General features: G+C 27.4%; 3 protein-coding genes across 4 annotated transcripts; 2 read left to right on the forward strand and 1 right to left on the reverse strand.

Moving 5' to 3' along the window:
* Positions 1-77: 77 nt before the first annotated feature.
* On the reverse strand, positions 78-977 carry LOC106785827 (probable 28S ribosomal protein S16, mitochondrial). The gene is made up of 2 exons (XM_014746581.1): positions 604-977; positions 78-428 (listed from the first exon to the last, which is right to left on the reverse strand). Exons 1-2 carry the CDS (start codon positions 724-726, stop codon positions 150-152), a joined length of 402 nt encoding a protein of 133 aa, XP_014602067.1. The 5' UTR covers positions 727-977; the 3' UTR covers positions 78-149.
* On the forward strand, positions 889-6,680 carry LOC106785825 (tetratricopeptide repeat protein 37). The gene is made up of 14 exons (XM_014746578.1): positions 889-1,009; positions 1,120-1,456; positions 1,544-1,911; positions 1,985-2,394; positions 2,563-3,030; positions 3,119-3,273; positions 3,357-3,492; positions 3,612-3,979; positions 4,045-4,361; positions 4,433-4,729; positions 4,821-5,078; positions 5,156-5,536; positions 5,721-5,991; positions 6,072-6,680. Exons 2-14 carry the CDS (start codon positions 1,128-1,130, stop codon positions 6,208-6,210), a joined length of 3,897 nt encoding a protein of 1,298 aa, XP_014602064.1. The 5' UTR covers positions 889-1,009; positions 1,120-1,127; the 3' UTR covers positions 6,211-6,680.
* A 94-nt stretch (positions 6,681-6,774) lies between these two features.
* Positions 6,775-12,878, forward strand: LOC106785826 (tyrosine-protein kinase hopscotch). Of its 2 annotated transcripts, XM_014746579.1 has the most exons (13): positions 6,775-7,830; positions 7,929-8,227; positions 8,724-9,083; positions 9,201-9,404; positions 9,507-9,781; positions 9,863-10,205; positions 10,299-10,458; positions 10,544-10,665; positions 10,758-10,911; positions 11,001-11,328; positions 11,402-11,850; positions 11,958-12,295; positions 12,424-12,878. In XM_014746579.1, the coding sequence occupies exons 1-13, from the start codon at positions 7,735-7,737 to the stop codon at positions 12,770-12,772; spliced, it is 3,477 nt and encodes a 1,158-aa protein (XP_014602065.1). In that variant the 5' UTR covers positions 6,775-7,734; the 3' UTR covers positions 12,773-12,878. The 2 variants fall into 2 exon arrangements, with proteins under 2 accessions (XP_014602065.1, XP_014602066.1); XM_014746580.1 differs by lacking the exon at positions 11,402-11,850 and having other exon boundaries at positions 12,115-12,295.
* Positions 12,879-13,175: the final 297 nt, after the last annotated feature.

Below are 13,175 nucleotides of genomic sequence, written 5' to 3' on the forward strand. Positions count from 1 at the left end.
ATTATAATATAGTATTCCAAATAAAACCGTTTTTATGTGATTTCCTTATTTAACTTTTTAAAATATTAAACATTTTTGTGTGCTTATTTTTATTTATTTATTTACTTATTATTTACATAAATCAATACATACAAAAAATTATAAAGAATCTAATTAGTAACTGTTTGTTTCTCTGCTTCTTTATTTACTTCAGAGTTTTCTCTAGCTTTTCTATTTCTCCATGCTGTCATGTAAGTTCTTGGATGAATAGGGAAGAAACCTGCTAAGCCTAACAACTCAGCGACTGGTGTAGAAATAGCTACTCGTTGCCCAAGCCAATATTGTATTCTTTCAAAATTAAATGAAATTAATTTCTCATTGTATTTGTTTGGTATTGGATCATAAGAACCTAATTGTTCAATAGGAGGCCTATGTTCCGCTAATTTTGTCTGAAAAAATATATTTTATTATATTTTAAAGTAAGAGAAGTACATGTAAAATACTTATATACGTCTAATTGTTATAAAATAATATTATTTTAGAAAATCTTAGAAACACTCATATGGATATTTCTTATACTTAAAAAATTATTGAAATATAATTATTAATTGATTGCTAGCTTACATCCATAACGACAATATGGTAGAACGGTCTGTTTGCACAACCATATCGGGCAAATCTAATAGATTTTCCATATTTAGTCACTATCCCTGTACCTGAGGAAGGATGTAATGGTAAACGAGGCATTTTTTAAATTCGAAATATTTTAATTAAGGTTATGTCCTTCTGTGTATATATATATTTTTATATATAAATATCTCTCTCTTCTCTTTCTAGATAGGTAGATATATATAACTGTCACAAATTACTAGAGAATCGAAACTCCCTACGCGTTTACTTAAAACATTCTTAAAATATATTTGAATAAAAATATTTCTGCTTCAAGACTGTATCCATTCATAGAATGCTTCGGACCCCAATTAATATAACCTTAATCTAACCTAATGCTGATTAGTTCTAATTTTAACCAGTAAGTTTACTATTTTTTAAAGATATTATTTTGGAGTCGGTTACTGAAGTGAAATCAATTGTGTACTTAGTGATATGTCATTTTTATTATTTATATATTTTTTGGTATAGATATAAAAATGTCGAGAGATAATAAAGCAGTATTAAAAGAAGTGCGAGAATTACTTAAACAAAATGAATATTTAGAAGCAATGATAAAATGCAAACAAATAATAAAAAAAGATAAGAAAAATTATATGGCACATATCTTATTAGGTGCTGCTATGCTTGAATTAAAAGAATTTAAATTTCGCACTCCAGCAATCTTCCAGAAAGCAATTGAGATACAACCACAAAATATTTTAGCTTGGCAAGGATTAGTAACTTATTATGAAAAAGAATCACAAAATAAATATGATGGGCTAAATCAATTGATAGAAAGTTATTGTAAACTTCTAGAACTTGATAAGTAAGCATAGATAGTTCATTAACTTATATAATGATAGTGATTATATTAATTTCAGTTTTATATTAATACAATAAATTTTATTTTCAGTGATATGTCCAAAGCTTTCATGATTTTGGAAAAAATATCTAACCTTCTTTTATGTAAGAAAAACAATTTAAACTTTAATAAAGCCATTGAAAAATTAAATTGTGTACGTGAAAAGGTCAATGAAGGAAAACAAATTTTAATCAGTAAATCTTTGGCATATATTTTAACAGAACAATCTGATATGTTTCAATTTAATTACATATTAGAAAATGTTCTATCAATTGTCATAAAAGATTCTAATGTCGTAAACAGACAAAATTATTATAAAAAATATTTAAAACTTTTAAATAAATCTAATAAAATAAGTAGATTAATAGATGAAGCTGTTAAAATGCACAAGCAATTCCCGATAGACATTTATCCTCTTGGTATGTGTAATCAATTACAAAATTTTAATAATATATATTCTAAATTCAATAATCTTTTACTTCATTATTTCAGAATTGATATGCAAAGTTTATAATGACGACAGAATATACAATAAAAGAGAAGTTGATATTGATATTGTCCCTTTTTATAAATCATTTAGAAAACTTAATCATGAATCCGAATTGAGTTTTATAACTGAGGCAATACATCTACAAGAAAGTGCCGATTTATTCCGATCACGTGAAATTCTAAATCAATTAGTTTTGACTAAACCAAAATCATTTTATGGATATATACTGTTGACCAAAATAAACAAGAAATTATATTGTTGGGAAAATGTCGAAAATGCCGCATCCGAAGCATTACATCTTTCATCTTATAAATCTTATTTGTGGAATGAAATTAATGTATTATTTATTGAGTCACTTAGCAAAAGCAACCATATAGAGAAATGGAAATTAGCTAAAAAATTATGTGAAGAAGTAAGTCTTATTGTTAATGTCAAATTATATGAGTAGTAACATTCTCTAGTAACACATATTATGATATAAAATTATTCATATTTATTTTATTACTTTTTGCTTATAAATCATATATATTAAATCTATAAGATTTCTTTTTCATTATTTATTATGTATATAATTAAATAGATTTTAGAAAAAAAATCTTCAGTACAAGTAAGATTAATTCTTGCACGGGTCAATGTATTATTAAATAATGATGGAATTCTTAATGAATTAAGTGATATGGAATCAATGCCCGAGACAAGAGTTGAAGCTGGTGTTTTACAGGCATTACATTATAAAATTCATAATTGCCTGGAACAAGCTGTAGATGTTCTTGGATCTTCTTTAGCAACTTCAGAAAGTTGGTCATTACTTGGTAAAATATATTGGGAAATGACAGATTATAATCACAGCCATTTAGCTTTTTTAAATAGCGTACAAGCAGATCGTTATAACTGGGAATCTTTTGTTTATCTTGGACATTATTATCTCGAACATGATAACGATACAGAACGGTCAAAAAAGTGTTACCAAGCAGCATTACAGATTAATCCTTATTCAGAAAAAGCTGGTATCGGTTTAAGTACAACGTTGAGATTACTTAACGATAGTGTATGTACAATATTTATGTTTAATAAGGAAGAAGCTACATTGATTATAATAATAGTAACTTATTAATGAAAATTTTTCTTATTTATAGAAAGCTAATATAGAATTGTTGCAAAAATTAACTGCTTATAGTAATGGTCCTAAATGGGCATGGTTACAATTGGGTTTGTATTATTTAGATAGAGGAAATGCAAACGAAGCTATTAAAGCATTGCAACATGTCATTAGAGCTGATCCCACTGACAAGTATAGAGAGTTTTAATAATTAAATAATATGTTTCTTTTTTTATTTTCATTAAATACTTAATTTCAATGTATTCTTTATTTAGTCATGGTTGGGAATCTTTAGCAGATGCATACTTGGCAAGAGGTGCTTATAGATCAGCTATAAAATCTTATCAACGAGCATTACATTTATGCCCTGGATCTTTATATTCTAGTATACAAGTTGCAAATATTAAATTAGTAAGTTTGACATATTAATGATTATGATAACGTGTTTTTCTTACTCCAAACAGATTATTATTATTATATAAATATATATTATATTATATAATTATTTATAAGAAATTTTCTTACTGTAGATAATAGGCGAACTTGAAGAAGCTAAGGAAGAATTTAAAAATATTTTGAACAATGAATCACATTATTTACCTGCCCTGAAAGGTCTTGCCGAGGCAGGCTTAGGTTTAGCAACAAGAAATATATCTAACCAATTCTTAGGACGCGCTGGTGAAAATCTTCAGCAGTCAATAGAATGTTTAGCAGATGCTGTATTGATTAACTCTAAAATAATTTGTATTTGGAAGTTATTGGGAGATGTATGTCATAAAAGTGCAATATTGTCTGAGAAATATTGTCACTTTAAAGTTAGACCTTTTTTGATGAATCTTGAAAGTACTGAAGAATATATTGTTATTGGAAGAGAAGATTTATTTCTACTATCAAAAAGGTATGAAATTTATTAATATTTGATTAGATCCCTAAATTTGAATAATATTAATTTAAAATATTTAGATCTTATTATCGCGCGCTGGATCTTTCAAAAAATTCTGCATTATTATGGCATGATTTAGCTTGCTGTTACCTTTCACAATTGCGTTTAAATTCTTTAAATAACCGCCAAAAAATTACAAATGAAGCTCTTACAGCTGCTAAATATGCTGTAAAGTTATGCCCAACATCATGGTCGCATTGGAATATTCTAGGGATAATCTGTATGATACCAGAAGTAAAAAATTATGCTTTGGCACAGCATTGTTTCATCATGTCAATCAGTAGAGAAAATAATGCTATAGTATGGACTAATTTAGGAATTTTATATGTACTTCTTGGTAATTATAAATAAATGTATATATATACACATACATACATGTATATATAATAATTTATTGGTCCATTATAGGAGCCATGTACAAAGCAAATGAAGCATTTTCTCGTGCCCAACAAGTAGATCATGATTATATGAACAGTTGGGCTGGACAAGGCATAATTGCTGAAATATTTGATTTAACAGAATCATTGAATTTGTATAGACATGCAACAACATTAGGATATAATAATGAAGCATGCTTAGGATTTTCTCATGTGGTATTAACATTATTGTTAAACGGTAATGCAAAAAACGATCCTTTATATACTTATAATATTGAAAATATGCATTCTATACCAGCAGCAATAGATATGCTTACTTGGTACATAGGTTGGTAGTTATTATATTTGTAGTCATTAGAACTCTATCATAAAATTATTTATTTTGTTTTATGCAAATAACATTTAATAATAATTTACAGAACACAATTCAAATAATGCACATGCACTCAACACTTGTGGATTATTGTTAGAAAGACAAAAATTATATTTACCAGCAAAAGAGCAGTTTACTAAAGCATTATGTAAAGGTAACAAAGAAGACAAAGATTTCATTCGTATAAATCTGGCACGAATTTTATTACATTTTAATCAATATGAAGAAGCTATAAAGTTATGTAAAAGTGTACAAAATGTTACTTTTAATTCACAATGTCATTTAGCTTTATGTTTCTTTAAAGGTAAGTTTTAATTTTGATCTCTTTGTAAAGTGATGTATCCTATATATTTACAGATTTATTTATTTGTAAAATTACAGCGAAACAATTTGAAGACTCATATAATACTTATGAAATGGCTCTTCAAAATTCTGTAACAGAAAATCAAAAAGCTAACGTATTGTGTGCTATGGCAGCTATGACTCATATCTTTCAAAGAGTAGATGATGTTAAAACTTTACTCTTTCAATGTATAATGATTAAGCCGCCTTTGATACATGGTTTTCTAGCAGCTGCCGCATTGGGTATATTACATGGAGATCTGAATTTAACCAATCTGGTATTAAATGAATTAAAGTCATATGAAAATAATGTTGAGACCGAGCATCACATTACTACTTTAACTGCTTATTCAAGCCTTGTCCAGAATAAAGTACATGATGCCATTAAAATTTTATCAAAGATAACTTATAGATTTCCAAGTGAGTATTGTTTTTATATTTTATTTCTAGAATTTTAAGTAATGAAGATTCTAAAAAACATACTAAAACAACATAAAATAACATCATAACTAACTAAAATATGACCTTAAATATATTTCATAATAATTATCACACACACACACATATATATACGATAATAATAAAAAAATAAATAAAATTGTAGATGATGCCAATTGCTGGATAAATCTTGCTAGAATTTTATTTGATCTAAATTCAGAGACATTCCATAGATGTGTACAAAAAGCATTATATTTACATAAGATTTCATCTTCTACAATGATCATACATATAGCTTGTGCATCTATATTAAATAATTTAATTACTGAAAATTTCACTGATGCATTGAGGAATATACAAAAGACAATATTTCAATTTCCTAATCAAATTGAAAGTTGGGGAACTTTTATTGCTGTCCTTATAATACGATATGAGAAGTAAGTAATAAATAAAAGAAATTTATATTTTAATACGTAATAGTAATCTGTAGATAATTCGAATATTGATATTTTTTCAGACATATTAATACCAAGGTTAATTTCGATGCAAAATGGATATCTAGATTAATAACTATAGTGCAACAACAATTTCCCATACAAAATCAAATATATAATTGGTTAGAAAGAAAGAAAAATATAATTAATACCGAACTATAAAATAAAGACAATGAAATATATTTGTTTATGTAAATTTGTATTGCATGTAAAACTAATATAGTAATACCTCTATTTATGCACGTAATTGGAAACTGTGTAAATGGAACCATGCAAAACCATTTAAAATAAGGGTCTGTTTCTCATTCCCAAATAACTATTTTGTTGTTATTGGAATAAAGAAGAAAGTCTATGTGATTACGAAATATATTATTTTGAGAAATCTGTGTTTTCACATAACATATCGCAGTGACATATAGGCTCCAGTAACTTAAGCATGTAAAGTGAATGTGTGTAAATGGAAACCACGTAAATAGAGGGATTACTATATATAAAATATGAATTAACAATGTTACAAAAGTTAATTACAATCTATATTTATAATTTATTTATTAGATGTACAAATATATTTCAAGATGGTGTGTCGAAAATTGCACATATATTTGTAAAAAAATTATTAAACATTTAATCATCCAAATATTTTCCGTTCTTATTTATCACTGATGATCATTTTAAGCATCTTCTATGAAGTTAAACTACTATATATTATTGAAATATAAAAATAGCTATAATTTTAAAACAAGGTTTAATAGGACACATGTTTATATTAATTTTTTCATTGTTTTGTTATGTCTTGTTCATTCCTGAAATAGGTCCCACATATTATAAAACACTCAGCATTATAAATTAAATGTATACAACAACAATATGCATTCCCTGTATGACGTGGGTTTATCTCAAAAAAGGCGGCGTATTTTAAATATTTACTTAGTTAGTAGGTTCACCGCTAGACGATGCTGAGAAACTTTAACCACTTGAAATTATATCTATGAGAATCTGTGTATGCAGTACATAATATAAAGTTTCATTTTCTGGAGTGATTGAATTTAAATAAAATTAGTGAAATTGTTATAAGTGGTATTACAATTGCAATCATTTTCAATGTGCACCATCTTAATAATAAATATTACAAATATTGTAATTATTCTTATATATATATATATATCTAAGTTAATATATATTACAATACAGAAGTAAACTTATCGTCAATCACGGCGTTGTCCACTTCAATCAAAACTTCTTTCAATATTTTCAATAAATAACATTTTTACTCTCTTTTTAATTATTCATTAATATGGATATAAATAATATATATTGAATACGCTCGTGTATATAAAACAATATAAAAAAGAAAAAAAGAAGAAAAAACAAACAAAAAGTACAGTCACGTACATAATGTAAACAAAGTGCAAAATTGTTTATTATGAACAGTTTTTAATTGAGTCATTTTACAAGGAATAATAATGTTCTTTGAAAATAATAATACCTTCGTTAAGTATATATTTAAGGTTACTTTGATTTACTTAATTACATGAAGCTTATACAAAAATTTTTAATCTGTTAAGTTATATCACTGTTGAGGTTTCATTTTATCTAAAGAAACAATTATAAATAAAAATATATGTAAAAATGATTAGTTAGAAAATGATATAATTGTAAAATAAAATTGTAAATATAAATAACATAATGGATAGAATTGCAATAATTAATGTGGTAACAGATGAGAAAGAACTGAATGTTTCATATATCGTAGGATGGTCAATTGAAGATCTTTGCATACAGGTATATATATATATATATAGTGTCATTTAAAAATAATTTATATTACATTTTTAACATTATTATTGACTATGCACTACTTCTAACATATAAACTTTTAGATTTGCAAAATATTTGGGATAGGTCCTGTAGCGAGGCATCTTTTTGCATTAAGGAATCACTCTAACAAACTTTGGTATCCAGCTAATCACAAATTAGAAAACAGAGAGAAGAAAAAGTTTGATTTTCGTTTAAGATTTAAACCAGCCAGTTTACAGACATTGAAGCGCATAGATGAAAGAGCTTATGATTATTATTTTCTACAAGCTCGTTGCGATGTTATGGAAAACAAAGTACCAGATATTGTTTATGAAAGGCACAAACGTGAATTGATTGGATTAGGTGTTAGTGATATGTATAGGTATATCTAATTATAAATTTTAGATTTACATTTATATATACAGGATGTTTTAAAATATGTGGGCATAACTTTAGGGATGATTTCAGTACTCTAAAATAAGAAAACAAGTTCATGTAATCATATGCCCGATATGACCTTCTTCCAAAATTATAGCTGTTCGAATTCTAAATACAGTAATCCCTCCATTTATTCAGTCTCTATTTGTGCAGAATCACTTTAACGTTCTTGAACTAACAAAGCCTAAATGTCACTACGATATATTATGTGAAAACAAATTCGCGGATTGCCCAGTGTTATCTGTTTTGTAATTGTGTAAACTTATCTGCAGTTGTGTAGTGAACATTTGTAATGTGATAAAAACAATGATGAGATTAATCTATTTATATGTTGTTTTTGTGGAATCAATTACTTGTGTCAATAGAAGGATTACTGTATATATAAATATTAATTTTGATAAATAAATAAAAATTACATTATTGATTATAATTAATTGTAGAGTAATGCTTGAAAAACGTATACCAAGAGAAACAGTAGAATCAGAGTACAAGAAATATATTCCAAAGGAATGTATTAAACGTCATGCTTTTTTTATAAAGAAACCTATACATAATGCACTTGGACGTATTTCTGGACATGATGCATCTTATGTAAAAGAACAGTACCTGAAACAATTTGAATGTATGGCACCAAATTATCCATATGAGGAATATAAAGCTTTAATGGATAAAGGTGTTCCAAGCCCTCCAGCTAAAGTAGTACTTAGGGTAAATTTTGAGGAAGTAAAATATTGCGAAACGGAATCTGGTGTTTGGAATCAACTTTGTGCAATAGAAGATCTTTGTTTTATTTCTATAAGGTAAAAATAATTCATTATTAATTCAATAGTACCTACTATTTTTCTATTGGATTATTGATTTATAGAAAAATACATTATTTTGGATTATATATAATGTTATATACTGTTTTATTACAGACAAGACAATACTGTAGAAGTATCTAGAAAAAATGGAATACCATCATATTTAAAATTTGGAGCAAGCAATCTTCTTATGTCATTTGTCTCTGCTTTGGATGGTTACTATCGTTTAGCTATTAAATGGACTTTTAATCTGTGTAGAGATGTCACTACACCAAGTTTAGAAAGACTGCATAAACTGAAATGTCATGGACCAGTTGGGTAAGATCATTATTACAAAAATTATCTTTCAAAATCATATATTTTCTTGAAATAAATTATAATTTAGAAGAAAAGGAAAAAGTAGTAAAATTATTCTGGTAGAAAGGAATTTGCATATGGAAAAATTGAAGAAAAGCGTGCCAATCGTCCAGGATCTTACATAATCCGTGAAAGTGAAACGGAGTATAATGTTTATTATTTTGATTACTGTGGCAAAGATGGAAATATAACGTCACAAAGGATAGAAGATAGAGTTAATACATTTGCAATACCAAACAGTATACAAACATTTAAATCCTTAGGACATTTTATCTCTTCATGTCAAGATTCCGAAAGTCTACCACATCTTTTAGAATGTTTACCACCCTCTGAATATGGTGTGTTAAATGATATTCTCTTTTTTTTTTTTATATTAACTATCATCAGGATCAAAGATTTTTTGTTTCCTTTTTTTGCAGACAAATCACCATTATTAATTTGCGCACTAGAAAAAATGGGAGGCGAAGTTGCTGCCGATGAAGAAATCATTGCATCTCTTTTAGAACATGGACCTCGTTGTGTTCCTCGTAATCAACTGCAAATTTATAGAACTTTACACCCAAAAAGCAACGATTTTTTAAATATATCATTTTTAAATAAACCATCACCCACGATATTACATTTGGCAATGTGGCATGTTACAAAAGGCAAAAAGTTGGAAGTTGCACTTAAAATGCTCAAAGATGAGGAATCACGTTCCACTAAAGAATTTTTAGAATTAGCTGGCAAATGGAGTCAATTAAGATCAGGTGCTTTAGTAAGGTAGCTATATAAATTTTTATTACAAGTTATTTTTATATTGGATGAAATCAATGATTATAAAAATAAACAATTCTTTCTTTGTTTGGTTCGCAGACTATATGGTTTAACTGTAACACCTACAATCGGAATGTTATTAGAATTAGTAGGAACTGGACCATTAGATGCATACTTAAGTAATATTTCTTCACCATCTGTAAAAACAGTTGATATGGTGGAAGCAGCTGCATGCTTAGCAACAGCATTATGGCATTTGGTACTTATATTTCATCTTTTATTTTAAATATAATCTTAGTTCATTCTTTTTGGTTCTTTATTAAATTTTTAAAATACACTTGCAGGAAGAGAATGGTGTTGTTCATGGAAACATTAGATGTAAAAAACTTCTTGTTCATGCACACACAGCTAATAGTTTTATAGTTAAATTAACCGATCCTGGTCTTTTTACTTATACAGATAAGGAGTATGTTTTTTATATATACATATTTATATTTACAATGTGTAGTTGTGTGATTAATATTTTAATATACTATATTTTTATTGTATTGTTAATAGTATACATTGGTTACCACCCGAACTTTATTCAAATCCAGAAATTGCAAAATGTAGTTTCCAGACAGATATATGGGCTGTAAGCACTACAATTTGGCAAATTTTTTCAAGAGGAGCAGATCCTTCCAAAAATCATAACGTGAATGCCGTTAAAAAGGTTTATTATAAGAAATCATTATTAATTACAATTAAAGAGTAAATATATATCCTATATTTATACTTAATTATCCAACAATAAATTTTCAGGATTATGAAAGTGGTAAACGTTTACTTATGCCAGTAACCTGTCCACTAGAAGTTTATAAATTGATGTTAGAATGTTGGGGTGAACCTAATGGCATAAGAAAACAACCTCAAGCAATAATGCGTGATATCAATCAAATTCTCTATCAAGTATACAATTCAAGAAGAAAGCACGCATATGCAACTGCGTTTCCTAAGTTATTTCATGATTCAGATCATATACATGAAGAAGATTCTTCTGATACACCAGACGATAAATCAATAAATTCTGGATCACATGCGAGTAGTCTTATTACTGATAAAACTAGTTTACCTTGGGATGACGATGACAGTGAGCACAAGAGACAATATTTTTTATTATTACACGTAAATTAAATCGCTTAGTTGTTTCTTTTTGTTTGTAGATATAAAAGAATTAATTAACATTAATGAAAGTTGCACCAGTAGTGCTGAAAAACTTACAAATTATTTAAGCTTTGGAAATGATAAAGCTAGAGATACAAACAGCTGTAATGATCAAACGATGGCAGGTGTTATTAATTGTTCAGATCACACAACACATGCTTTTCATGATATTACTCATGACAGTAGTATTGGTGATGTTAGTATAGTTAATAATAATTGTAGTAGTGTAACTGATCTTTCTGGAATGCCACCTGCTTTGGAATTGAATGAGAATACTGTTGTTGTCATACAAGGCCGAGTAGGTCAAGGATTTTATGGTGAAGTTTATAAAGGTATGCTGGATAGAAAAAAAGATACAGAACCAGAAATAGTGGCTGTAAAAAGGTTAAAAAGTCATACTTTAGAAGCCAATGTGCATGATTTTCAAAGGGAGATATCTATTATGAAGGTAAATTAAATGGTATCGCGTTATTTTTTTTCTTTTTCTTATAGTATTGCTTCTACTCACAACTTATTTATTCTTTTTTTTCTCATATATTAATCTCTATTGTGCAGACTTTAAAACATCCAAATGTCGTAGCAATTTTGGGTGTTATAACAGAACCTGAATTATATTTAATAATGGAATATGTAAAACATGGATCACTTCAAAGTTATTTGACTTTACAAGGACAAAAACTTACTCATGGAAAATTACTTGGTTTTGCCTTAGATATTGCCACTGGTATGGATTATCTTGGGCAAAAAAAAATTGTTCATAGAGATCTCGCCGCAAGAAATATCTTAGTTGCAGATGAGAGTAGAGTAAAAATTAGTGATTTCGGTTTGGCACAAGTAACCGGAAATAATGATTACTACATACTTCAAACTATTAGAGATCTTCCAATAAAATGGTTAATATATATTATCTTTTCTGCTTATATTTATAGTCTTTATATTATTTTTAGTCTATTATTAAATTTTGTTGTTGTATTACTAATTTTTCTTTTAAGTGAAACAAATCGTTTTTATTATATTACAGGTATGCACCAGAAAGTTTAAGAGATGGCAAATTTTCAGCACGTTCAGATGTTTGGTCCTTCGGAGTAACAATGTATGAAATATTTGGTTTAGGCGAAGATCCAAAGTTACCAGCTATTGGGTTGGATAAAAGTGTAAATGAAATTAATGGTATAAAGACAGTTTTAGAAGATGGAGCTGCTGAATTATTAGCAGCTCTTGAAAGAGGTAGTAGGCTTCCTTGTCCGCCAACTTGTCCACAGAATATTTATGTTAAACTTATATATCCATGTTGGCATTTGCAAAGTCACAAGAGACCGAATTTTGCATCTCTTTGTAGAAATATAAGAGAATTTCTTAACCATTATTAAAGTATTTAAGGAAATAGTTTTAAATAATAATGTTCCTTAAGGAATAAATATCTAGTCGACGATTTTTTTCGCGACGTGTTATGTATTACAAATATATTCAATATTTTGTTTTAAAAATGTTTCAATGTCCTCGTTATGTATCCTTCCCCAATTTCCTATAAGTCATAAGACTATCTATCTACAATGGGTGGTCGGTTAATAAACAGATTGGACAACAAACAAGATTTTAATAATTTTAAACAAAACCTTTTTATGTGTTTATTAACTGACCACTTACTGTATTATTTACATTATTTTTTGCTTTTACATTGAATAGTCAAAAAAAAAATTAATTTTTATTCATTTATAAGCCAAGATAAATTTCTATATAATTTTATATATTTATGTATAATAAATTTATTTT

The sequence above is a fragment of the Polistes canadensis genome, unplaced genomic scaffold, assembly GCF_001313835.1.
Source record: "Polistes canadensis isolate GaletaPanama2010 unplaced genomic scaffold, ASM131383v1 scaffold_57, whole genome shotgun sequence".
Lineage (NCBI taxonomy): Eukaryota > Metazoa > Arthropoda > Insecta > Hymenoptera > Vespidae > Polistes > Polistes canadensis.